At 41.9% G+C, this 27546-nt stretch overlaps 2 protein-coding genes across 15 annotated transcripts in view; both read right to left on the bottom strand.

The window, feature by feature from the left end:
* The window catches only part of PPP3CB (protein phosphatase 3 catalytic subunit beta), a 49725-nt gene extending 48441 nt beyond the window's left edge, over positions 1-1284 (bottom strand). For 2 of the 5 annotated variants that reach the window (XR_010367297.1, XM_064430571.1), the window contains exon 1: positions 885-1282. Coding sequence is in view for 4 of the 5 variants with exons in the window: in XM_064430571.1 (XP_064286641.1) it covers positions 885-954 (70 nt within the window). In the remaining variant the exon portion in view is untranslated. Of the gene's footprint in view, positions 1-884 lie in introns of all 5 variants that reach the window. The other 3 variants (XM_064430573.1, XM_064430572.1, XM_064430570.1) reach the window with 3 other exon arrangements.
* An 8749-nt stretch (positions 1285-10033) lies between these two features.
* USP54 (ubiquitin specific peptidase 54) overlaps positions 10034-27546 on the bottom strand; it is a 93368-nt gene continuing 75855 nt past the window's right edge. For 5 of the 10 annotated variants that reach the window (XM_064430562.1, XM_064430563.1, XM_064430561.1 and 2 more), the window contains 9 exons: positions 26786-26925; positions 25628-25801; positions 22532-22651; positions 21204-21393; positions 17530-18983; positions 15095-15213; positions 13838-13978; positions 12162-12348; positions 10034-11457 (listed from right to left, as the gene is read on the bottom strand). In XM_064430562.1, the coding sequence (XP_064286632.1) occupies positions 10799-11457; positions 12162-12348; positions 13838-13978; positions 15095-15213; positions 17530-18983; positions 21204-21393; positions 22532-22651; positions 25628-25801; positions 26786-26925 (3184 nt within the window). In that variant the 3' untranslated portion in view covers positions 10034-10798. Of the gene's footprint in view, positions 11458-12161; positions 12349-13837; positions 13979-15094; positions 15214-17529; positions 18984-21203; positions 21394-22531; positions 22652-25627; positions 25802-26785; positions 26926-27546 lie in introns of those variants that run through there. The other 5 variants (XM_064430567.1, XR_010367295.1, XR_010367296.1 and 2 more) reach the window with 5 other exon arrangements.

The raw sequence follows: 27546 nt of genomic DNA, 5'->3' as shown, positions 1-27546 counted from the left end.
ACAGTGCAATACAAAAACCACTGGGATCAGAACAAAATGATGTGCAACTTGAGTAAACACAACCTAGGAATTCCTTGAACCTATGCTCTACCCTTAACTGTCAATTTAGGTCTATCACACGTATTTCAGGATGCTCTGGTTGCAAGGGATTATTTTCCTCACAAAAACTAAAATTACACACTTCACAGGGTCCACAGAAAACAACTATTTTATACCATTTTGGTTGCTAGACCATCCTAGTTTTAGATGGATGTGTCTACTATAAAATGCTTTACTTTCTCTCCTAAGAAGTATAACGTTTGACTTTTCGGGGCTCCTCACGAGATTACCAAGGAAGGCCACAAAGAAATAGATCAAGGTGAATTTTCTCCATCAGAACTGGAACCTGGGAACAGCAGCCAATAGAACGGGCGGCAGCACCTTCCCATTCGCTCTTGCCCGGCGCTGTCAGCGCCCGCAGTCCCAGGGCTCTCCCCCGCGCACAGCGGAAAAGCCGCGCAGGGCCGGGCCGCGGGAGGGCCGGGCCGCGGCGGGCCCCGCTCAGCCCCGCACACGCTTCGGGCAGCGCGGCCGGGCGGGACGCGCCGGGCCCGCAGGCCCCGGCCACCGCTTCCCTCACAGGCCCGCCCGCGCCCGGCTCAGTCCCCGCACCGGCAGTGCCGACCCCGGATCCTCCCACGCCCGTGCGGGCATCCCACGCCTCCGCAAGATGCCGAGCTGCCCTCCCGTCCCCGCCTGCGGCCGGGGCAGCCCGGCCCGCACACGGAGGGCACGGCTCCCCACGCAGCCCGCTTCTCTGCGCCCAGGCGGGCCCCGGCGCTCGGGCGGGGGTCGCGGCCCCGCCGCGCCGCGATGTTCCCTCCGCGGGACCGCGGGACGCTCACCCTTGACGGCGCGCTCGCTGGTGGCGTGGGGCGTCAGCAGCAGCACCTTGCTCCCTTCCTTGGCGGACATCGCTGAGCGCTGCCGGGCTCCGGCGGCGGCTGCTGGGCGCGGCAGCGCCTTCGTCCGCCCCTCCGCCGGCGGCTGGTGGGGCGCGGCGGGGCGGGCGGGGGCGGCTACAGGCGCCGGGCGGCGGCGGCCCGGCGGAACATGGCGGCGGGCGCGGCTCGCGGCTCCTGGCGCAGCGCGGGGACGGTCCGCCCCGGGCCCGGCATGCACCGCGCCGCCGCCCGCCGGGCACCGCGGGAGCGCGCGGAGCTCCCGGCCCCGACCGGGACCACGGCGAGACTCCCGCCCGAGCCGGGGCGGCGGCGCGGGGCGGGGCGGGGAGTGCGGCCCGACACCTCCCGGCGCGCCCCGGACAGCGGGGGGAGGCGGCCGGAACGCCCCCGCCTCAGGACGGGCGGGCGCCAGGCCGGGGCTGAGGGGGAGGTGCGGCGCATGGCCCGGCCCCCAGCGACCCTGCGCGGGCGAGGGCCGGCGGCCACCATGGAGAGCTCCGTGGGGCCGGCCCGGCTGGGGAGCGGTGCTGTGGCGGGGCGAAGCCCTCACTTCCCAGCGCAGAGCGGGGGGCCGCGCCCGGGCCCTCAGCGGGCGCCAGCACGGTAGAAAGGGGCCCAGAGCCGCACCTGGCGGCAGAGGGAGGAGGAAAGAGGAGCTCCCCCTCAGTGAGGATCTGAGCACAGCTTGGGGCAAACTCCCAGTGACAGATAACTCAGCCAAACGTCTCTGCCTGCTCCCTGGAGCTGAACAAGAGTGAACCAAAGAGCGTGGATGGCCCTGGGTACGGCGGCAGAAGCTGCCCCGCTCATCCGCCAAAGCTGCGCAGGCTGGCAGGGGGGCAGAGCGTCCCTTCCATCGCAGCACTTATGTTCTACACAAACCAACAGCGAAGTTCAGATGCGTTATTTGTACCGAGCTGTGCAATCTATTCCACACAACAAACCAGGAAGTTTAAAAAAGCCATTCAGAAGTACTGGTTTCCAGCAAGGTCTTGGTTCTTGCCCCATTAGGGTCCAAGGCAAAAGGATGACACCTGAGATGAGGATCTGCCATGCTTAAGCAAAAACACATTGAAACTGACACATTACCCAAGTGCTTGGATTAACCTTGCCTTTTTTTTTATTTTACAACCAAGACAGTACAAACAAGAAACTTTGAATGAAACATTGCATAAAAACACTCAAGGAAGCAAACGAAATTTTTAAGGGAATAAGAATTATAAACCCTTGGGGTATTTATAGTATGCATGCAACTCCAAATTTTTGGAAAAACAGAATTCTAGTAATTCCAGGCCCACAAGTAGAATGTGTGCATGCATGCAAAAAGAGAACTGGGATACATTAGAGTATCATGGAAAAAAATACTGGATGACCATTTTGGATTTAATTGCTAAGCTTTCCAGCAGCAGGAATTACTCCTTTATACCACATGTTCTGCACATGTCTGTCATTGTACAATCAGTTTAAAGGGCCTGGTTTTTAAATAGGACAAAAACTATTTTTCTTCAATAGCAAGGATGTGTATCATTGCAGTGTATGCAGGGTGAGCACAGGATAGGAAGGGCTTTAAGCAAATATCACTCCTTCTGATTTTAACGTTACCTTAAAGTAGATCTGCTGAAACATGAAGCAGGGGGAATTAATTCAGTCTTTTATTTAAAATCAGGAGGAGCCCAGTAATAAATGCAGCATGAATTTCTGACAGCATGAAACAGCAGAGTCCCATATTATAAAGAATTCATTTATCCATACATTTCCAAACACACAGGGAGCCAGAGACCTTCCTGAGTGTTGTCAGGAATCTCCTCTTCACCTCACCTGAAGTGCAGTTGCAAGAGAGATGCCTTACTTATTTGAATTGTTCTCTTCTCCCAGGAGCCTGCAGCCACATTCCCTGGGGTGTGAAGTAAAAGGGGCTGATGCAGTCAGAATGCTCACTGAGGAAAAAGCACAGCATAATATTATTTTGTTATGATGCTGTGCCAGAAGGGGACATTATCAGCCTCTCTGCAGCATGCCTAGTGCCCTGCAGGCTGAAACACTTCCAGTTACATCCAGGCATTACCTGAAGAAAAGGCACATATGGAAGAAATCTTGCTGGGTTTGCTCCCCCAATACATCACATTGATATGAAAAATAGTATTATGTCTCCCTACAAATCACATATCCTAAAAACATTAAAATTATTTTCTTACCCTTTTCATTGATAAAAACAGCTAGAAAAAGAATCTGGCTAGCACAGTTACCTTGGCATTTTACTGCCATTTTTCTGACATATTCTATATTAGCTCATTAAAATGCTAAGCCTGTGTGATTCTCATTAGGACAATACAAAAATTTTCATTAGGCAGAAGTATGTAGTTGTCTCTCTCCCTAGGCCCTTCACTGAAGCTTTTCCATGGGGTCTCTCAATCTGCTACAGACTCTGGAAGGGACATTCACAGGGTCCCAATTTGGTGAACCTCATGGCAAAGGCAAAGATGACTGGTTTGATACATCTTGTGTTCAACAAATGAAACATCTGCCACCAGCACCACAAGTAGCATTATGACTGCAGGAACTTCAGAACACAATTACAAACAGAAACACAGCCTTGCAGGTAGAAGGCAGTGTGCCTTTATAATCCTGTGAGTTTCCCACAAGTGCCAAACAAATCTGAAAAGCAGAGCCATGTTTTACTTCCTGTTCAGCTTTGCCACCAAGTGGCCATTCCATTCCTTGGAATGGAATGGGAAAGAAAGGGATAGGGAAAGGAGAAAAGAGAAACAATCTGATAAATGCCTATTCTGATGGGATATTCCAAACCATTACCTACCTGCTAGCACTGGACCGCTTTCTGAACAACTTGCTTTCATAATGAAAAAACAGTTCAGCAGGAGAAACGCATGGAATAACCAAACTAATCCATCTTCTTCTACAGCATGGGGAATGGGACCATTTGGGATGCAGATACCTGACTTCCTTCTGCTCCATCTCAAGGCAGTACCCACTGAAGCAGCATGCAAGAGCTGTTTGAGCAAAAGGTGCTATGTTAAACCTTGACTGTTCTGACACCTCCCCTGATGGAGGGCTGCAAACTACAGTAGTAGTATATAGCAGCACCTACATTTTAGTTAATCATTACCCCAGACAGGTGCTGCTTATTGCATTTCAAGCAGAAAGAAATCAGACATAAGAATGATTATGTGAAATTTTGTAGCCATCTCATCCAGCAGGGCAGATATCAGAACAGTATCTTCTGACTCGAACAGCGACATACCTTAAAAACTGGCACAATGTCCCAGAATCATCTAATTACCCAACAAGAACTTTTTGAAAACTAAGAAGGAAATTGATTCACAGGAGAGAGAGATATATTCCAGATCCCAAGAGAAAGATGCACAGAACAAATCTTGCAAAGATAAACCAGGTCTGAGAGGGGAAGACGTGATATGAGCAGGAGAGTAAGATGAAGACAAAACTTTTAAGATGTTCCATTTCATTGACTCTCACTAGTGACTGTTTGAAGCTGTCCTTTCCTAAACACCATAAATGGATCTGAGGTTGGTTTTGAGGCAGTAGGACCGCCTCAAAACAAGGCACATATTATTTTAAATATATCTTGACATAGTGCTGCACTGAGTTTCAATATCAACACTTGAAAACTTTCTTTTAAGAGGGCACAAGGTTTCCCTGCTGTACCAAGTCAGCTATTTTATGACAAATCTTATTATTTGTAACACAGAGGCATTTTTCAGAAAGGTTGAAAGCATTGTCTTAAGTCATTATCACTGCAATACTCCAGCTGCCAATGTCATCCAATACTGAGAAGCTGCATTGACTCCAAAAGAGAAAAACCAAAACCAAATTATTATTGGGTTAACCTTGATTATTTTCTTTTATATATATATGATAGTGCTTGTATATTGTGTATATATATATTAAATAGTACTAGTATATTGTATATGCTGATTTATTGTGTGTGTGTATATATATTAGACAGTGCTGGTATAAAATGACAAGCTACTTTACTCTTACAGTGCATCCTGTTCCACTTTCTCCCTGCACACATATCCCTCATTGCCTGATCAACTCTGTGAAGGGGCTGAGGAAGTACAGACTACATTAAAAAAGTTAGTCAAGGCCACAGGCATTACTTGCACCATACCAGAACTGTAAAAAAAAGGATAAAGCAACCCGACTCCACAATTTTAGGTAATTTCCACATACCAAATCCTACCAGACACATATTTGATTTAAATTTCACACCTCCAGAGTGATGGTACCTCAAACCCTTCCTTAGGTTCCTCAAAACATCACTTTCTCTGCTTAAAGCATTCCTTCCCCTGCCCTTATTATCTAGTTCAAACTTTCTCTTCCTTAGCCTTAAGCAATTGCTCTTTCTCCTACCATCTGAGACCAACCAATTCCCTCTCTTCATTTACCTTACTACCTTAATGATATTAATAGACTATTAATAGTCACCTCTACTCACTCTAAAAATTGAGTTCACTCTGCTTTTTGCTGCCCTCCTTTGTGTTCTCTCATTTCCTCAGTGCCTCCACAAGCAAGAGACTTAACTGACAAAGTACTCATGGTAAGCAGGTCTATGTATAGGAGCTTGCAAAAACCCCCCAAACTTACTACTGCTCTGTAACAGGAACTATGATAGAAAACAGTGTGAGATATGTTTTACTGTGTTTTTTAACTTTGTCGTCCATGAACATGTCCTACAGATGAGAGAAATACCATTGATCAATTTTAAAGGAAAGTGTCAGGAAATCAATTTTTAAGGAAAGTGTCACAAAAACCAGATATGACAACTCAGTTGCTGAAGAGTTCACGCACTCTTTTCTCACAAATGCACCCAACCATCGAGACTATGAGGTGAAAGTGCAACTATGTTTTCAGCCTACCTCTCTGCATCTTTGAAACCAAACACCATGAAGTACTAATAAGAATTAACTGTTACATTAGGATTGGATAGGGTTGAAGAAAATGTTCAACAAAAAATTACCTTAATAATTGGGCAACCCTGAGGTCATAAAAATGAATGCCTAAAAGGATCTCTCAAGGATATATCAAAATATCCACATAAACATTTAAAAGCTCTTCCATGTATTTTGTCCCTGTAATAAGTTAACAGACAATTCTGAAACCACTGGAGAGATGTGGGCTTCCCCCCAACCCACCAGGAGACGTCATTCCATGAGAAGTCATCACAATTTTATTTTCATACCTGTACCTCTGAGCTCTTTACATGAATTACAACCTTGTGTTCAAATCAGTAGCTTACTGATCAGTCAAGGCTCCCACACAGACACCTTCTTCTCTCTCTTCAGAGGAGTATGGTGTCAAAAACCTGGCTTGATTCATCTGCTACATTAAATAGCTTTTTTTACGCCTCGAAGGACGGTTCTTCAAAACCAGTCTACAGCACTGAAATGGCTGTTTAATGTCAAGTGAGATTTTTTTAATCTATCTGGAGAAACTAATTGAATTTCAAAAAAAAAGGTAATGTATGCATTATTTCATCCTATTAGGAACAATTAATACATAGTGCCATGAACAACTGGTTATTTCTTTTTAAATGTACTTTTAAATACATATCTGATTTCTGAAAACTTGTAGCTGAGTTAACAGTAATGTAGGATTAACTTCCATTTGATTGACATATTTTAGATCTTAAACAAAAGTCAGTCTTAACCTTCACAGAGATACTGTGTTAACATGCTCGTGCTTTAAGGTGCTTTCAGTAATTTAAGGCAACCTCAAATAGTTTTTTTTCTTTTTTTGTAAGCAGCAAAACTTCTATGCTTGGAGCTCCCTCAATTGACAGTCACATAATAATGAAACTGGTATAAATTTTGAGTAAAACCCTGGAAGGATAGCTAACCCTAGACTGTCATCAAAATAACTTCTTCACTACTCAGGCAAAATTAAAATTTAGCAATGTGAAAATATTCTTATGGTTATTACTGAAGTACAGCTTATTGTATTCACTTTTCTCATGTGTTCCTATTTTAAATTATTTTGATTAGTGATACATACACACATTAAACTTCTTAAGCCTGTGATTAAGTGGTGAATCATCTGGGACTGGGCCAGCCAAAACTTAAGATAATCCTCTTCCAACAAACCTAATATAAGTTAGTTTACAAACAGACACTTGACCTTCTTATTCATGAGTATACTCAGTGTTTACTCACTCAAGAAAAACAATTTTATTGATGCCAATAAGGAAGTTTGTGTTTCTTCAGCAGAACTCTTCCATTTGTATCTGCTTCCACAAACATGCTAGCGAAAATATCAGTGCTCTCAAGTGACTCGATAGCTGGTCTTAGCATTTTTCCATTAATGAAAAAGCAATCTTAAAAACCTTTCCAAGTTACATTGCTTTGGTTTTAAAGAATAAAAAAAAAATTCACTCAATGAGCTAGAGGAATGATGCAGATAGCAAGAGAATTAAAAATTGATCTAACATGCTTTTTCTAAAACATTTTCTGAAACTTTAAAGGTTATGCCATCAGCTATAGTAATGGTGAAGAATTAGACTTTAAAAAGCCATATAGACACATAACTCGACTTGAGAAGATTCTGGACTATGCAGTGATAAAATGCTAGAGGCAAGAAGGACAGATGGATGAAAATATATTTTTGATTTTTACCAGCCACAGTGCTGAACAAGAGACAGCACAGTGGTAGGAGACTCCAGAACACACCTAACTTCAGTGAGGTGTTTGTAAATCCCAAGCACGTTTTTATCCTTGTCCAAGCTCACACAATCACTGACTTGTCCTACACTGTTTGTCCAATGTCTATGTATATATACAGCAGCAGTACCTAAGTGCTTCTGCACAGTTTCATTTACCACAGCAGGAACATCACCAAAGACGGCTCCAAAGAACATTCCCTATTCTCTCCATCAGTCAATCGTCCTTTCTCAAAAGCTTCAGCACCCCATTGCTGCTGAGGACCATCTCTGTACAGGAATCTAACCACTGAAAGAAGGAAGGAAAATTTAGACTGATTACTGAGTGTTCCTTAAAAAGGCACACATCTGAGCGAAGATATGCACACATTTCCTTTCATTCTGCCTTTTTCACCTATCCATCTGTTCCTTCCTATTCCAATCCACCCTTTCTTTTGCTTTCCTCCTTCACTTCTCCCTACCCCTCGGCCCTACCCCTCTCCCTATGGCAGATTAGATCCAAACCCTTCATGAATTCCAGTATTCTGGAATCCTGCCTGTACTTTCTATGTCCTACCCAACCACCACTGCTAAGTCCATTCCAACAATGTTAACAATCTGGGGAAATTATCAGTAAGACAGTTCCTTCCCTCTTCCCAAATTCCCCCATCTTAATGTGGGTGCAGTAGCCTTTCTTAAGAAGAAACAGGCACTTCCCTTCTCGAAAGCAGAGCACATTCTGGTTAACTCCCAAGTGCTGCACACTCCATTTGAGCACATGTGCTGCTCAGCAGGTCTAAATATGATTTCCACAAACAGCAGGTACAAACTTGGTTGCCTTTGAGAGAAGGAACTGTGCTAGGTAGTTCCTTTTCCAAACACAGAAGGATCATACTTGCATAATTTTGCTGCTACTAGAACACCAAGTCACTCTTCATTTTATTACTGCCTTCATTTGCTCCCTACCCAAGGTCTAAATGTGTATTACAAACAGAATGAATGGTCATAGAAATACAGGGAGTAAGAATTTTGTATTTAGGAGAACTGACATTCCCTTACTTGAAAAAGGTCAATTTAAGTACGTATGGCATTCATGTCATTTAATTCCATCCAATAACATACTCTTCAGCCAGGGACAAAGAAAAAGGTTATATTGCATCAAAGCTTACAAACTGTTAACTCTTAAGAATTTTAAATAGCTGCTGAATTCCTGTCGGAACCCCCTCCTCACCCTTCCTAGAGGCAACAGTGAACTTTATTAAACTACTACATAATTGATTTTTGTATGGTATAAATATCACAGAAAAGACAAATTAGTCAAAAGAATTACAAAGTAAATATTATCTTACTGACCTTACTAAAATTTGTAGGCACAAGCTGAAGCAACAGTATTTTTCCAGTCTCACACTTGCTCCCATGTTAAATATATTGCTGAATGTACTCCACTTTGTTTCTCTTCAGATGTACTAATATACTGCTTGGTATGGACCCAGTTTTTCCTTTTAAGGCCTCTGGTTAACTTCATACAAAGCAACTGATATACAAAGGACATTTAAAAACAGTTTTGAAACCTGGTAGCTAGAACTGTAACGGAATAAACAAAACAGGTCTCTTTAAAAAACCTACTTGGTTACTACCGATTATTTTAATAAATTCCATCAACTCAGAATTATTCTGCAGGGCTTTATGTAAGTATACTTCCATTCTTCCCTGGTCACAAGGACCTGAGAAAGCTAAGCATGCACATTGTCTCCAGTTGCAGAAGTTTCATACTTTATATTGATTCTTGAAGCGATGACTTTGTACTTGGGCAGCTTGTTTTCTTAGATTACCCTGTGATTCACAGGGCAGTGATGGGGCAGAGCAGGGCAGCTCTTCCACCAGCACTGGCACCACCACAGCTCCAGCCCTGTTCCCAACAGAACCATGTACCAGGACAAGCATGGAACAGATCCCCCCCTCATGGTTATGAGGCTTCTGAACACCTCATAACCACCACACCTGAAAGCATCTGCAGGAGCAGGAGTGCAAGCGAGATTAAAATTACACTTCTCTCCACACCAATAATTTCTAATTATTTTTCTGTAGATCTGCATATACTACCATCCTGCACAGATGTAGTAGTTTTTCTTAAAACAAGTAGTCAGTCTCAATATACTTTTTGAAGGACACTTAATAATTGTTCATCATGAGGAGAAACTTAAGTGCTAATGTAATAGCGCATTAAGTAATAATGAAACACATCAAGTTCTGAGTCAAAATTAGGCATGTCCTCCAATCTAAGTCTTTATTACATAAACTTAGTTAATGCACTAGAATAAACAACTTACTTATGTTTGTTCATGTGTAAGAAAATTAATCAGAAGTTCCCAGCCAACTGAAAAGTAAGGCTAAACAGAAAACAAAGCTCAAACACAGGTGAATAGAACTATTTTCATAGATTTATTTGAAAAATACTTACAAAAGCAAGTATGCTTGACACTAAAATAGTTAAACTTATTCTGTGTTTACATTGGTGTAGTTAAGCGTGCAGCATTAACAGTCTTTTCTGTTTGAAGCATCATTAGTTTGCTTTAAAGAAGTGGAGAAAATTGGGGTTTACTGTGAACAATGTCTCCCTATCACTTCCTCTGCAGCAACTACAGCTGTGATCTCTGTATGAGATCTCAGAACATTGAAAACTGTGCTTGCTTTACCAACTACCACCTGCCAAGTGCAGATTTACTGGAACCTGGAAGGCGGGTCAGGTTTTTTTCCCTTGGAAGGAACAGGAGAGAGGAAGGAGAAGAAAACAAAAGGATTGGTTTCTTTTTGTGAAGAATTTACCAAAGCTACATTTCATGAAAAAGAGTCCTTAAAAATGTCCTTTTGTTAGTTGCCATCTTCCTTCAAAACGTGTGCACACTTCTGAACTTACCCGTAAGCGAATTACCATTCCTATAGCACTTGTTTGCTAGGAGAGGCCAGGACTAGAATAGATAAGATTCCCCATCCAAACAGCAGTTCAGTAGTGTCAGAAACAAAATACAGTGCAATTAGTTTCCACATACTGTACAGCTACATCTTAAGACAAAACTGGCACAGATACTGTTTGAAAGAGTCTCCTGTCTCCATGCAATCCACACTCTGGCAACAACCATAGTCCACAGAGTGGTGTACATGGGCACGTGGAGTGAATGGGATCTCACCAGCCATTATTTTGCATGGTGCCAGTAGCTGCTGCTGCTCGAGCCAGCATATTTCTGTGTGCCTTGGAAGCAGAAGAAAAAGTTCCATCCACCACATGCACTGGCAGCATTCGCCTTCTGCCAGGCTGAGGGGTGTAGCTGCTGTCTCGCCAGTCTTCTTCTGGAGGCATATCTACTCTCCTTGGACCCGGGGCCTTCACACAAGAGGGGGGCACAGGGCAACCTTGAGAAGCACCGGGATCCCAAGAAGGCTCACGTGGTATTCTTAAAGTGCTGTAGTCTGTGCTGGCTGGCAGTCTGCAACCGATGGCATGAGATTCATGCACGTGATGTTGTGAAGGCTGCTGGAGGAAGCTTTCCTGTAAGCTCTTGCCTGGCTGGCCAGCATGTTTCCCCCAGAGCATTGTTCGCTTATCTGGTAACGTGGCTGTTTGTGCAGCAGGGTAACTTGTGTTCAGCAAACGGCCAGACACACTCGATGCTCCACCTCCTAAATGCAAATTAACAAGAGGCTTTTGCCCCTGGGAGAGGGTGCCTTTGGGTACACAAGGGAGACTCCCATAGCTCAGTGCCACACCTGGGTAGTCTTCACCTTGGAAAGCTTCACCCCTGTCAGGCACAACCAGAAGTTTCTGGATGATGTTCTTCTGATCTCCTGAAATAAATTTTTAAAAAAAGGTTTGTTTAGTTATAATTTTTGTTTCATCCTCTCTGAACTATCAACTGTGGCCAGCAGGTGACAGAAGAACAATGAAATCACTAGTACATCCAGTTACTGGCTGACATGCAATTCTGAATAGAAGCTAGCTGTACCTTTTCCAGCATTCATTTTCCTCACTGCATTTCCTCTCCTTATCCTACTTCAGCTGCTGTCACAGATTTCTTTATTAGCCCCTTGTTTCATAATAGAGGAGCCCAACAAAGTATTCCAAGGGTGGTAGATCAAACTGGTTTTGATGCTGTCACAGGAAAATAATTCTCATGCAGGAAGTAGTTATTTCTACTGGCACACGTGTGATTTGTGGGAATGTGGAAGTACTCTTATACATGGAAACAAGGTGGTGGGTCTTACTACTACTTTAACATTAAAGAAAATAACTCATAAAAATATTTACATGACTTTGTATAAAGCCATCATAATGTTTCCATAAAGGTTATTGCCTTTGGTTATGCACAGTTAGCACAGAACCACAGAAAAATTCTGAAAGACAGAGAAGAAAAAACATGATTTGTCCTTCCAGACTTCTGGAGGAATTCAGGCAGATAGTGAAGCTCCATTATGAAAGACAAGAACTGAGGAGCTGTACTTCAGCAATATTTCTGATCATGAAGAAGGATGAAAAGTCCTGTGATTATTACCTGACAGTTTACGTGCCTTGCCCACCATGCTGGGCATCAGTACATCATGGGGTGGGTGCTGCACCTGGTTTGGTTTGTGCTGGGGATCAAAGGGAAATACAGGAGGATCATGGGGGAAAGGAAGGGAAGTGGAGCTGGAAGAACGGTGGCTGGTGTCCACTGGCATTTTCCTCGTATTTGGTGCTTCCTTTTGTAAAATGAGAAAGGAGAAGAACAGAACATAAAATGATGAGTAAACACAGAGTTGGGTTGAAACAAGCAAAGGTGGTGTTGATCCAAGGAAGAAAGGGATGAGTCACTGGAACAAAAACATGCATCTGCATGTGAAAAAGACAGACAGACAAAAATTGCATCAATCCAGTAAGGCTCTTACTGAAGTGGTGGGCTACATAGGATCATTAGACTGGAATTGTAACAAAAAGAAAAAGCCAAAACAAACACAAACCACTCCTGGGGGTTTGGCTGACAAACTGAATACACAAAACTATGTCAGGCCAGTCAGCATTGGAAATGGCATGCTACACAAGCCATGAAATACAGTATTGCTGATTCGTCCTTTCTATTTTCTACCAGGCTTTACTGAAAGCTCCGATTCCAGACTGTGAACAGATTTACCTGTCACAGCTGAAGTATTTCCCTGTGCTGTACCATTTGCCTCTATTAGGAGATAGCTACCCCAAAAAGCAGGGATGGCTGAATGGCACAACACCAAACCATCACAGACTTGAGCGCAGTGCCTTACTTGAAACAGACCACCATCCTACTGGCTGCTTGTGTTGTGGGGATAGAAACCTTGGCAGAAAGAGGGGGTCTTGGACAGCTAGAGGTTTGTAATTGCTTCTGCCAGCACTTCCAGGTATGTCAGAGCCCCTAACTAAAGCATGCTGATGAGCAAATTCTTCAAGGTTGAATATACTTAGCTTATGGTACACAGCAGAGAGGTGCAAGTGGAGCAACCTGTCAAACTAAGTGATCTTGTAACTGAGACTCTTCTATACATGTTACACAGTTGGTTTCAAACAGAAGTTTGAGTAGAGTTTGCAAAAAATTCAGTCCAAGCCAAAACTTGACATTATATCTAGCTATGTTGCTAAACACTGTTATTCTTTTTCTGACACTTGAAAATTGCATCTAAGACTACTTAACAGAAAGGTCAAAGAAAAGATCAATCCCCTTACTTTTATTTATTTTCTGTACGTAACTGTCTGTACGTAACTGCACCAAGTCTTGAATTGCATCCCCTTCAATGTTTACTTTTATTCTCTAAAAATGCTACTTGCTTAATAAACTCACAAGAGAGCAGAAACTTCCCTATTGGAACTGGTGGGTTTTTTTGAAATTATAGGTGTATGAGAAGCTTTCTTGAAAATACTTTACGTCAACTGAAAAAAGTGCTTATACTAGTTGTTTCTGCATACTGACAAGTAATGTTAGCTGACATGCCTATTAGCTGCAGCAGCCACCACTCTGCAATGATACCTGAAAAAGACAGCTTTGCTACTTACATAAAAGTTCATTCTTCTTCCAAAACCAGAACAAAAAAGACAGGCTTTTATCATGGCTTATTATTGAGTTGTCTTCTGTCTTGTTTGTTAACTACTAAATGAAGACAGAGAAAACAGCAACCCTACACACAGATGATAGCTCTTTGGAAAGCTGCACATCATTCTACTTACAAAACTGTGAGAAGAGACCAAGGTCTCTTCTCTGTTAGAGATAACTGTCCCGCTGAGACTGCGAGCAATGCGACGGAAATTCTCTGCACTGTATGTTTCCTCCTCTTCTGGTTCCCTGCTATGTTCTCTGGTATATGTGACCTGCAGACAATAACCCACATTGCAGACAAGGTTTTTCATAACATCAATTTTGTACAATAATTATAGGCAACAGATGAATAGAAAAATAATGGAGCAAATTTCAATGATATTTAATGATCTTTTCTTTCCTAAAGTCCTTCAGTCAGGTACTACTTTGAAAACTTAAGATAAATGGGTTTGTTTGGATCTGCTGATTAAAAGTATTATTCCTTGTAGTATTTCTTACCTTAGTAAATATACAGAGATTGATTTGTCTAAATGAGATACATTCTTTTGTAAGTATCTAGAGCCAGAACACAATGTCTTTAGTGGGATGAATTCACCTAAAGGACTGACTGCTTCTACAGGCATCACTGCCCCTGGAGAGATAATCATGGCTGCAGCTGACAGTCATCTTATGATACTACATACTACAGTCTTCTCATAACAAAAAAAAAAAAAAAATCTAGGATTATGTGATGAATGCTGGAAGCTTGTTAATCTTATGCTACCAAGGGAAATGTTGATTCCACCTTTCCTTTCTTTTGCTCTATAAAGGAACAGATTTTGAGCTCCCTTTAACAAGTACAGAGATATTACAGGAAATGCCATTTCCCCTTGAAAATTCTTTCATGTCTTCATATACAGGCAGTGATATGTAACTGCCAGTTATTTCAACAGCTTCTTCCCAGGAAAAAATGAGAAAGAATGTTCTCCCACTCTGAGGTGACTAACTACCAACTGTAGCAAATACCAAATTATCACCCACTTTAAAAATATGTAGTGACACAGTGGAAAAAAAAGAGCCTGTGCCCCTGCAAGTGGCAAAATTAAGAAGCAGTTATCATCAGCTGTGATGAAAGGGAATTCATGTCACTAAGTTGAAAGAGACTAGATCTTAATGTTTTCAGGAGTGTCTTCCTCCAAGCCAGAATTTAGATCATTTGACTGCATGCAGCATGAGTCACTCGTATTTTAGCTAGTTAATCCTGAGCTAGACTGCACTTAAAATTCTAACATTAATTCAATGACCCCAGTATCTTTTTCATAATGTACTTCATTTATCCCACTGTAAATTCTTTCTTGCACAGGGTGAGCCCTTCCCCCTCTAGTACATCTTAAGTACCAAAATGTCACCTTGGAGACAGAAGAGACACTGGATCCACACAGACTGCGCTCGATCTCCGCCGTTGGGGTTTTGGACAGACCCATGCCAGCTGCAGCAGGCAGCTTCCTCACACCCGGGTTCACAGAGACTGGGAAGGAAAACACTGATTAAATTCAACCCCTGATTGCATGTTATGGCACATTTCTGACTACCTCAGGTTGACTCCAGCAAAGACAGAGGGACTATACACACAGAACAAGAAGTCACAGATCCTTGGAACATGAATACATCAGCTAACACCCAACATTTCAAGGGGAGACAGTCTATCAGGATACTATGCCTACTTCCCTGGCCATTCTGCAGGCTTCAGGGGAGCAGTTAATTGAACTATTTAAGATTTAAATGATTTAACTGCACACCAACACCTGCCTGATACAGAGGTGAGATTGTTTAGAGGACCCAAGAAGACAGAAAATCAGCTACTGGAAGAAAGTTACCTAAAGTTATTTGGGATAAAAAAGTCAGTCTCAGGTTCCCTCCCCACACATTCATCTGCTCCTTCCCATTCCGTGCTACAGTTTCTCAGCCATTTGCTGTGCTGGTTAAATAGTTAAAGGTGTTATTTTAACTAGGATTGCTACAATTCACTTCAGTGCAATCCCCATCAACCAGCGGCAATCCTAAACTTCCTCATGGAATAGACAGATCAATGGCCTAATTTAAACTGGTCACAGGGAGTTAGTGCCTCTGAAAAGGAAGAAAGGTGATCTGCTGATAACACCACCTTTTGTGCATTGAGGTGGTTGCATTTGGCTTGGCTTTAACTGTGCTGTAAAGCCCCTCTAATGAAACAGAGGCATTTCAACAAGATTCTGAATGCAAAGGTCTAACAAAAGCAGTGGATATAGGTCAAACTTTCAACAGCATTTGAAAATTAATATATAATCCAAGTTAAAAGAAAGAGCAGTCCTAGACCTAGGACTAGGTCTAAAAAAAAAAAAATCAGGTGAATTTCCTCCAGTTCATCACAGTAGATGCACTGATTCAAACTTTTCAGTTTTATACAGAATTTGCAGAATTTAGGAAAAAACAACTGAAAGTTACAGCAAACCAGAAGATCTTAAATACAAACTTCACTTTAGAAGAATATCCCTATCTCATACCATATATGTGGTGGGAAAATAGGCAAGAAAAGTCAGCATAAGAAATGGGTCATTTGATGACAGAACTCTGAAACTCCAGCTACCACTAGAGCAACTGGGCTTTATGCTGGTAGATTTCCAGGAAGAACTTCCAAAATCAGTCAGCTACGTAGGTATATATAAGACCTTCTGATTCAAGCCCATGCAAGTCAGATCCTGACTAACTCTGAAAGTAAACCAAAAGGACAACAAATGGTAAATGACATTTCAATGTCTTAACTGATCTGCAAGTGGACTGCAAGGCACGAGAGTTCCAGAGAAAACTCAAGCTGCTCAACAAAAACCTGCTCAAGGCTTTACTGCAGTACTCACTCTGGTCACAGCCAGGTCTGACATTGTCAGGAATGATGGGGGCTCCACTGCCACGGCTGAAGGGCAGGGGAAAACCTGTCCTGTGTATTCACTGCAATATACATCATACATGTACAGCTATGTCTGTGTCACTTTGGTACCCATCCAATTTCAGGCTGCCTTGTATTTAACCAGAAAATTCATAGCTTTAACGCTATGACACAGATTATAGAGAAATTTGCTTCACTTGTGTAGCAGAGAAACAAGGTTGCCCTATCTCACACAGGAGATTAGATCAGCTTAAGTGGAACCAGACTGCTGTCATCAGACACTAATTGAATGTCTCCAGCAACAGCTGGATCTCCTCACTGATGGAATCTGCTCATTTTCTTTTGGCACCAACTAATCCACAAGGTCTCATGGATCCTCATGTACCTTTAGTGCTGCTTTCACAAGTAACTTTCCAGAACTTAAAGCAGTCAGTCCTTAGCAAAACACAGATTCAACTCTCAGATCTTGATAAACTTTTAGAAGTTATTTTCTTGAACCAGATACAGACCAAATTTTCAATTACAATACAATCAGTTAAAATTCACCAGTGTGCAGAACATTAGCATCAGGGATAGAAACAGTTTAATACATTCCAGAGGGGGTGCAGGACTTTCAAACAGCAAAATTCATTAGCCTAACATAAGCAGCTAGCTCTCTACTTGAAAACAAGATCAATTATTTCTAGGTTGCTCTTAACAGATGTTTGCCATGATCAACAGCTACTCTGCAGCCACCCCAGGCAGTGCTATCACACTGCTTTCTCTAGTTAGCTGGAACACTTCCAGAGTCTACAGCCTCAATTTTTCTGCAGCTGTGCACAAATTAATACCCATTTAACTAAATTGACTGGAAAACACATCTTCACCTACACTGGAGTACATAGGCAGGTCAACCAAGAAAAACAACTGCATCATTCTTACCTGATTGGTCAAATGGATACCTAGCACTGTCCTGTCTTCCCAAGAAAGGCCTAGTGGCCTGAGATGCCTGCAGACTAGTCTGATAGAGGGATTCCAGTTCTGAGAGCTCCTGTTCTGTGTCTTGATTCCACTCTGGATGCAGGTGCACTGGGATCCTGCTCAAGTCATCTCCAACTGCTCTCTGATCAGAAAGGAGTGGACTCCTCCCAGGTACAGGAAGCCATTCAGTATTCTTATTAGCCTTCTGAGAACTGTAATACCTAGTAACATTATTCACCCAACGGTCCACAGGCATAGAGGCAACCATGCTACTAGCAGCTCCATCATCCACCTCTTTCATTCCTCCATCATGACAGTGCCTTTCAACGTAGGGTACAGGGTCTGCTATATTCTGTCCACCTCTTCTACACAGTTCTTCACCGTGAGAACAAAAACTCACAGAAGCAACATGTTGGGCACTAAAACCCTTCAAAGAAACTACCCCGTCCCTAATATCCACAGTTGAGTGTAATTTTTCAGAAGACTGGTTTTTATTTTCTTGGTTTTGATGGATTAACTGTCTGTAACCAGAAGATGAATGGTTGATGAAAGATTTTTGTGTTAACTTTGGAGACTTCTCATCCTGACACACTGCAGTAATCCAGTCTTTTTCACGAGTACCTTTTCTCTGGGAGACTGCATGCATTTTCTGAAACTGCTCTGCCAAGGAGCGAACATGTCCCTTTGTACTAAAAGCCTCAGATTTACAACCGTCTGCTGTGCCATATTCACCCTGTGAGGGAAATAAAATCTCCTGGCTGTTTGCTCTGTAGTACTTATTTTTCTGCAAAGGATCCGAGGAGCACTGCTGTGTAGGGGATGAAGTTGCAGGGGTCATTGCATGGTAGGCCCCTACAAGATCAATGCTGGGCCGCACTGGAGAGCTTGCAAGTTTGGAACAAGGACTGTGCTGGCTGTCCTTTTCAGGAGATGCTGCTTGTGGTGGATGTGGACAGGGAAACAGTGTAGGCAAAGACCCAGAGTTTACTGTGTTAGCCTTGGATTGGTACTGAGGTGTGAGAACAGGCATTATGTTATGAACCTCTTCTAACTTGCTGCTACTGCAGCAGTCCCTATAGTCTTTTAGCCCTGTGGCTGTCGTGTCAGCAAATTCCCCACTCTTGTGGGCTTCATTCTCAGTTCTTGCAGAGCCCTCTGCCAACCCTTGCCTATAGGGAAAAGAGGGAACTTGGTCATGAAAATCAGCAGAAGCAGACTGGAAGTTTGGAGAAATCCTGTTGGATGGATTGCATTCAGAAGGGGGCAAGGAGGAAGACTCTGGATATAATGATGAGTGCAATTCATGGCAGGAAGCAGGTGGGTGGAAGAAAGAACTGGACCCAAATTCCACTTCTTTGTTGGGTTCCAGTGGTACCTCCTGGCTCAGCAGTACTTGGAGCGGGCCAGTCTGTTCACTAAAACACACAGAAGAGTAAATGATTAGCAGTAGTCATTGCTTATGTTATTCCTAGGGTACAGACCCTGCACTGGCTGACATACAGCTCAACACACTTTGCTCACTGCATTCTGATGAAGACTTTGCATTAATTCACTAGACATATTGTTAGTCCTTTGCTTCTAACTTTGTTTTCCTACTCTAGCAATCTGACTCCATTTCATATTTTTAAGAGCATTTTGCTACAATTAGGCTCTATATGAAGTATTCTTGTACAGCACCAAAGGCATTTCAACCAGTACACTGAGTATGTGAGAAAGGATAATTGTAAGAAGAGTAAGAATAGCATTTATATAAAATAAAGTAACTGTTTTCCACAGTAACATCTTAGATATCTTTTAAAATGCTTTGGTCAGGTTTGTGATCTGAACTGACAGTATTTCTGTAAGGTCCCCTCTCTCTCAGCAACTTCATGAAGAATGACTTGACAAATGGAAGAACAGGTTGAAATTTTTCTCATATCATTTTATAGTCTAATTTTTTGAGCTATTTATCTAAAACATTAAATAAAGTTCAAGCTAAATACGTAACTGTTACTCTGCAATAATTTGTATCCTTAGCATACTTCTGGAAAATAATGTTCATTCTTTTAAGTGCCAATGCAAGACAGTTATATTCTTGAGTCATACATGTCCCTGGCATTTTTCTGCATTCAGTTAGCATTTTAATATACAGACAGAACAAGCAGTAGTAAGTCCACAGCCTATGAGAAAATGATAGGCTCCAGCATAAAATTTAAGGCAACTGTAAAATTACTGCTTTGTTTCCTCCTTGAGATGGAGGAAATGAAAGTTGCATGGAATGAAAGTTATCATGAAGACCTAGTTGATGTGTGCAGCAATAGAATATTATTTGTGAGGAACTGCAAACCTTGTACTGTCTACAATGTTATTTAAATCAAGGCTGGAGTACAGAACTCTGGCCATGAATAAGGTTTCTTTTTCCTTGACTGAAATATTAACATTCAGTTGGATATAACATTTTGCAAAATTAACACTCTTTTCACAGAGCAGCCGTGAGTGAGTTTAGCACTAGCAAAACTAGTTAAGAAAGTGCTTTTCATTTTCTTAGAATCTGCCAAAATGCCTAATTTGAGCTCTACGTTTCTCCAGTAAGAGAGAATATAATGGACCCCTGATTGACAACAAGATCAGCTTTCATTACATGTAATTCAGGTACTGCAGGAAAAGAAAAGAATGTTATGAACTATAGCCTGGCAGGTGTGTAAATTAGCTGGGTTTGGATATAGCTGTACTCTGCATCTTACAGAAAGGAACAGAAAAATGATTCTGATCTGACATTTTATCTAAGCTTCTGGTAATACAACATGTTAGAAAGGGGAGAGGGAAAAAAAGTAACAGTTCAAGAAATACCCTAGAAATTGGATAGGAATGTTCTAGTGCTAGGAGGGAATGGCATGGGAAGAAAGAAGGATTAAGCTGCATGCTAAAGACAGTAGGAAGAAAGGATCAGGTATAGCAGAGAGTTAATTATGCTGTAGTTAAAGTCAGTATGGAAGAAAGAATCATGAAGAGACACTGAGGAGGGCTGATAAGCCAGGCTACAGGATGCTAGGAAGCACAGAAAGAAAATGAAGAATGATGGAGTAGTCAAGGTGACAGGATCAGGATCTGGATTCAAGAGTTGTACCAGTGCACCATGAGAGAAGTGGACTAGAAAGAAAAGATCTGTCTACTTGACAGTTTTCAAACTACAGAGCACTAAATGCACTCGCTGATATTCCCAACATAAAACCAACTATAGCAGAATTTTGACTGCAGTACAGTCTTTTACTGAGTCCTGAAACTGCTCCTGATTATAAACAGTCACATTTTATCCTAACGTATCCCCACTATTTTAGCCAGATTATTGTCTCTTGTATTTTTCCCTTGGTGCATGAGACATCAGTGCTGCCAGGCACTGACTGCTACAATTCTGTGTCACAGATCACATTATGAACACATGCACATTGGACTATTCTATACAGGCTGGGAGAAAGGGTGGTGGGGAGGGGGAAAAATGGAGTACTTGACTGTTTTACAATAGGATTTAACCCAGAGAAGAAAAGAACAGGTGTAACACAGTAGGACTCGGACTATCTGGGGAATATACATAGTTTGCTATTTCCTTCCAGACTGCACAGCTCAGAGATGCAGCCCAGGCGAGGTGCTCGCACTACCTTGTAGACTGGGCCAAGGTGCCCTGGGCTGGGGGGCAGGCCGGCGGAGGCAGCGGCTGCGGTGGCTGTTGGTGCTGCATGCGATCCTGGAGGCTCCGGGCTTTTCGGATACTGATTTGCAGCTTCTTATCGACTAGGGCTCTGCTGTGAGTGCTAGCGCTGGCATCATGCATGGCAAGTCTTAGTTTAGCTAAAATGCAAAAGAAAACATAGCAGAAAACAAACAGAAAAAAGGAATAAAATTGAAAAAGAAAAAAAAAAAGAAAAAAATGCAGCAGGAACAAAAAACATGGACCATGCAAATACTGCCACAAAAGAATTCACAAGGCTGCTACTGTTTCCATTAATGCACATTCAGCTTAGCCAGGTGTACAAACACATTAATTGAAACTAAACCAAAATAAAATAAAAACAATATCCTTGTTTTAGCCCAATTTCTCATCCCTTCACATAGGCTCTTTCCAGCCCTACTACAATGATGCTTCATTCTGTCATGTACTCTTCTCCTGCATCCTCCATACCTCGGACTCCCTTTGTGTGCAGGAATATCCAGCTGGGATTTGAGATTCCTTGCTGGAAAGAAAGCTAATAGAGCTGTCACTACAGCTGTATGCTGCACCCTTTATTCTGCATTCCATAAAAGCCAATTTCTAAATGAAAACAGCACAGGAGCTACTCACCCTGTCTGCACCCATTCTACACAGACAGAGGGGAGCATGGGGTGAGACAGCCAGCCAGTCATAATGGAAAAACACCAAAAATAAAATGAAATCATACAGCACACATTCTCAAAGGTCACAATGCATTTAAGCACTTCAATGTCCTAATGCTTTTTTCTTCATGAAAGTTAAAGTACAGCATAGTTCACTTCTGCTAGTCCAGAAGACTCTAGAGTGGGCTACCATTTTCTTCCTATGCTACACCCTCCATGAAAAACAGAGGAGCTTAATGGCCTTTGCAGTTTGGCTGATGATGGAGAAAAATTGTGAGGACTGAGTGGGAAGGGGAACCATCTACTAGGTGCTTGTTGAAAGACAACAGCACCAAAAAGGGCACATCAGCACCCCAGTGCTGTTACTTCCTCAGCACTGGAGAGAACAACAAAATGAATGTAAACATGAAAAAACAGAGATGAAGAGGAATAGTACTAAAACCCCCAAATGGGAATGCTTATAAAAATGAGAAATTCTGTCCATCTGCATGTTCCTAAAGAGCAGCTGGACACCCATATCACGACCTGACCACTGACTGTGATGTGGTGTTTCAGGCTCTATTCCACATTAGTAAACAGTCAAAGCGCAGTAGCTCAGGCGGTTAAGGTTACTTACATATAGCTTCGTTACAGAGAGCCAAAGCTGCAGCACAATCTCCCTTCTGCTCCTGATTCAGCGACTCTTCAAAGATTGAGTCTGCCTCCTGCATCGACTTCTCAAAGCCATCACTCCTCCCTGCAAATGGGCAGCACCCTTCATTTTGGTTTCATTATTGCACAGCCCTCACTTACCCTCATCCCATTTGTGATCACCAAATCCTTCCACACACAGATTCTTGCAGAGGCTGTGCGCATCCCAGACTGCAGCACCTAACCTTTCCTAAGCAGAAGTACCTCTTGAGCACCTTGATATGCTTGACATCCACACAGTAAAACAATGTGAAATGGATTTTTTACCTCAAATTTTCTTTAGTTGAGAGAGATGTACTGGCTTATTCTACTATTTTCAACACTTTAAGTCAGTATAAAAGATGGTACAGACATAGAACAGAGTCAGTTACAATGACTTCTGTCAAGAAGGAATTAAACTAAATTTAGAACAAAATCTAAACCAAAATGTATCAGTAAAAGAAATACTGCAGATTAGGATTTTTTCATTGTATGTTGAGTATCCTGACAAAACCCATCTGTCTCTTCTTCATCAAAATGGAAACAAACTGAAATAACCAACATGGCTGGGGAAGAAATCTCAGAGTTGACTGTGAACATAAATGCCTGCATGAAATACTTCTATAAACGAGTTTAGTGCATACATTTAATCCTGTAAATCAGAATATAAAAACCCAACAGTCTTGCAACTTGAAAAATAAGGTAGTGGAAACTGAGAAGAAAGGGACAACTGTCAAGAACTCCTTTTGCAACAATTTGGAAAACAGTGCTGGAGAAGAGAAGGATAAATCATTTTGGACACAAAAAGAAACTGCATCCTGGCATCATAACATCCATTTCTGAGAGTAAGAAATGCCCAAACTATTCTGTCTGTGTCACCTATTAGGCATTAGCAAATCATGCACTAAAATGTAAACATTCGAATGAGGCAGGGAAAATAGAAAATAAAACTTGACTGTTTAGGGGTGGGTCTTTTTTAATGGAACATCTCTGTCATTGTGGCAGAGAGCGTGAGTACCTTGGTCACCCAACAATACATTACATTCTCTCAATCTGCATAACACAAGCTGTGGCCTGACCTGCTCTCTAACATTGCTGTGCACAGATGTAAATACAAACTCTTTTACCATAAATCCCAAAGAATCTGCATTAAAAGCTAGTGCTGGAGAGAGAAGTGAGAGTTGTTAGAGCAGTAAGTTAATCAAGCAGCACCTTCAGCTTCAAAATCAAGGCAACTGAGGCTTGTAATCAAGGGCAGAATACTAAAGTTAGCCTTCTTTGCATGAATTTAGCAGTTTTCTTGAGGGGAAAATGAGTCACAAGTGTTCTGGAGTTCTGCATACCAGCAAGCCTTCCAGGCAGTCCAGCAGTCTGCTAAACTATTATATCTCTGACTGGGGTGAGGAAAGACTTAAAAGGAATAAAGAAAGACGTCCCTAGATCTCAAGTCAATGCATCTGAACTCCTCAAACATTCTACTAAATTCTTTTTTGATTAAGCATCAGTCTAGTTTACTTTCTTTTCAACAAAAAAAAAAAACAACTAAGCAATCTTTGCTTCCATCAACTAATAGAATAGATCAAAAAGAGGGGTAAAGTATCAGAGAATATGCTGTTTTCTTTCATGCAGGAGAAGCAGACAAGACAACATGCTCAGCAACAGAGGTTTACTTTTCAATTTTTAAATCACTGGCATTTATGTTACAAAAGTAAACACTATACTAATAGAAAAATATATTTGTCTGCTCTGGTACATCAGAATTTTTCACCTGGTTACCAGCAGGCCATAGTAGGACTCTAAAATATAACTAATGGTCAGCAAAAATTATACAAACATTCCCAGTCAGACATTCTCATGGAGAGCATATTGTTCAGCTGCCACTGGCACAGTGTCCTTCTGCCTGCTGAGCAGTTGGCATGGCTTTGGGTTGCAAAGCACAGTTGGGATCGTGTCCAAAACGGGCACTGCTGTGGGCTGCCCCTCTCCTTCCTCTCCTTGAGCAGCAAACCAGCAACCTCAACTCCTTTCTACATCAGGTTGGAGGATGCAGCATGGGGATGCCAGGAGGCCTGGAAACACAGGATACCACAGCAGGACTGCCCTAATCATATATACATTTGTTGGGCCATAGCCCAGGTGTTCACCCTTCTTGGTTCTGCTCACCCTCCAACAATCCCCAGTTAAGTGTTTCAGCAGGTTTCAAGGTTCACTCTTGACTGGGTCAGTGTACTTTATCCCACCTTTCCCCTGAATCCTCTTACTGGGTAATAGAGATTCAGGACTAAAACAAAGTATTACATGTAAATCCTATCATGTTCCCTCTGCTCCAGCTGCATCCTTCCAATTAAATCTGTTTTGCTGCCACCTCCTGCCAGAAAGATGAGGAGTCATGGAAAAGACCATCAAACTTAGTATTTGGTTTTTAATTTTTTAAAAAGTCTTTTTCCCTAGAAAAGATGAGCAACCTCAACCCAGCTCAGATTTTCAATTAGATCCAGCCAGAGTATTTGTCCTGACACCTGTGCCGTGGGTACACAGGCAGGCAGGGAGAAAGACTGCAAAGCACAAGGGCAGGAACAAGCAGAATTGCTCAGGGCTGCAGAAGTACTAAATTCAAGCAGAAACAGAACACTGGTTTATATTAATCACCTCTGCTGCAGGTGAAGCTGAGGTGCCTGAAAGGTAAAAACAGCCCTGCTCATTCCAACATGCTGGTTAGAGGCTTACAGCTAAATTAAGGTATCAATACTATCAACAATGTATATCACTGAAAAAATGCAAAAATGCAGATATATTAAGAATATCTCTACAGTACTTTGTTTTTTCATTTAAGAAGAAATTTGGTCAAAATACCAGGTTTTTGACTTTCTACAGGTTTGAAATGGACAGTATTTCACTTCCTGAAGGAACAAAACTGTAATGGGGGTGGATGTGGCGAGAGACACACACACACACATATATGATTAAATCTGGAAATTACATTCCAAGGTTCAAAAATCTTTAGCACTACCATCTTGTAAAATGTACTGCATTCAAAGGTTACCCTGATTCTGCAGTTCATCTAGATCCATGAACCTGCTGGGACGGGGATTAAAGCCCATTGCTGCCTCCATTTCCTTTTCTCTTTTTCTGCGTAGTTCTTGCTCATGGGCTCTCCTTGCCACCTCTTCTTGCAATTCATCCAGCTCACTCTTTAAAGGAACAAAGATGTCTCCACCTTCAAAACAAACAAACAATGCTTTTGATAGCTACATATCTTAAAGCATCCCTTAAAAGACAAGGCAATATTACTGGAGAATAAAACTAACATTAGGTAATAACAGTTGGAGACCACAGAATTGTAAAACATAAATTTTGTTTTGTTAAGTTTTACTTATAAAAATACAGTATTGCTTCAAGCTCCCCTGCAGCACAGCCCATGGATTCACTGACTCACAAAAACAGCATACAGAACCAGTGGAAGAAATAACCCTAAGCTGATGATGAAATCTTGAGGCTTCTTACTGTGTTTATAACTTGTAAATAAAGCTATGTCAAATTAGCCAGATCACTAGCTCATGGAAGTTAAATGGATTCCAATGAGATATTTTTCATCTAACTGCATGAAGTGGATGAAAATGGGAGGAAAATAAAGCACCTCAATATCCTACACAACAGAAATCCATCAGTTCTCATCCTCATTGCAACTATTACTGGTATTCAGAAAGTGTCTCCCCTGCTGCCTTTCCTTCCCTCTCTGGAATAAAGTATTTGCTTAGAATGATATATAAGCAGAAAACCTTAGCCTCAGCCCAAAAAGCTTGTAAAAGAACATTCACAATTCTAACAGTTTTGAATTTTATACAGAATTACAAACTGGTTTTCAGGACTCTACTAAGTTATGAGCTATGCTTGAGATCGTTTTTTTGACTGATGGCAGAATATTGAGTTATAAGAAAGAATACAAAAAATAGCTCTATTTTATCATTTAAGTCAATACACAAAAGACATGCCAGAGCAACATGATCAAAGGAATAGTCCAACAATGTCTTCTGCAATCCCCTTTGGTAAATCTTAGAATTATTTCTTGTAAAACTGTTATGTTCTTCAAAGTTGCTTCTCCCTTTCCTTATAATTTCCCTATGAACACAAACATCCAGAAAGTAAAGAACAACTCGATACATTTTACCTTGCATAACCACCCCTACAAAGTGTATCTTACCATTTCCCATGGTGTGTGGGCTGTTTGTCCAGCTCCCAATTGATGAAGCCGACTCCACTTCCAAGATGCTGCTGCTGTGAGACTTTGGGATGCTGCGCCAAGCAGGAACAAAGCCACCTGCTCTCTTCATATGAACATCCCTCCAAGAAGAGAGTAATTATAGTTTACCATTTGAAGAATTTCTCCAGGAGAAATTGTATCTATCTTTTTTGTATTCACACAAACATATACTCGCATTTTAATCTAATTTTAAAAGAAGTCTACCATAAGAAAATCTTGGGAGAAACAGGAGAAGGGAAAGTTAACAAGGAGGACAGAAATTCTATTCTCCTTCATAAGATGATGCAATTCATATTAAAACTGTGGTCCAGGAGTTGTTCAGAACAGATTCTTACATATTGTTTATTGGCCATAAACAGTGCCACTTTCTGATTACCTGAAGCTTCCGAAGTAATGGAAAAAAACACAATACTATTGATTTTTACATACAAACATCGCAAATATGTCTGAAAACAAAGATTTCTATATGAGGCTACTGACTTCTCATTTTGTACAAGGTGTCTGTGAATCAATGGTTTAATGGAAACAAAAAGGACTATGAGCTACTCAAAGCACAAGCTTTTAAATCACAGACTATGGGTACAACTATTTCAGATGCAGCACTTTAGATCACATTTCTTGCTCATTCAAGCCCCGTTTTTTTCTCTGCTCACCAGCAGTAAGTTATCAATACACTGAGAAGAACAGGTTCCCATTTCCCT

This window comes from Passer domesticus, chromosome 8 (genome assembly GCF_036417665.1).
Source record: "Passer domesticus isolate bPasDom1 chromosome 8, bPasDom1.hap1, whole genome shotgun sequence".
Taxonomy (NCBI): Eukaryota; Metazoa; Chordata; class Aves; order Passeriformes; family Passeridae; genus Passer; species Passer domesticus.
Note: the sequence above shows the minus strand (reverse complement) of the source record. Positions and strands in the feature narration are given on the sequence as shown.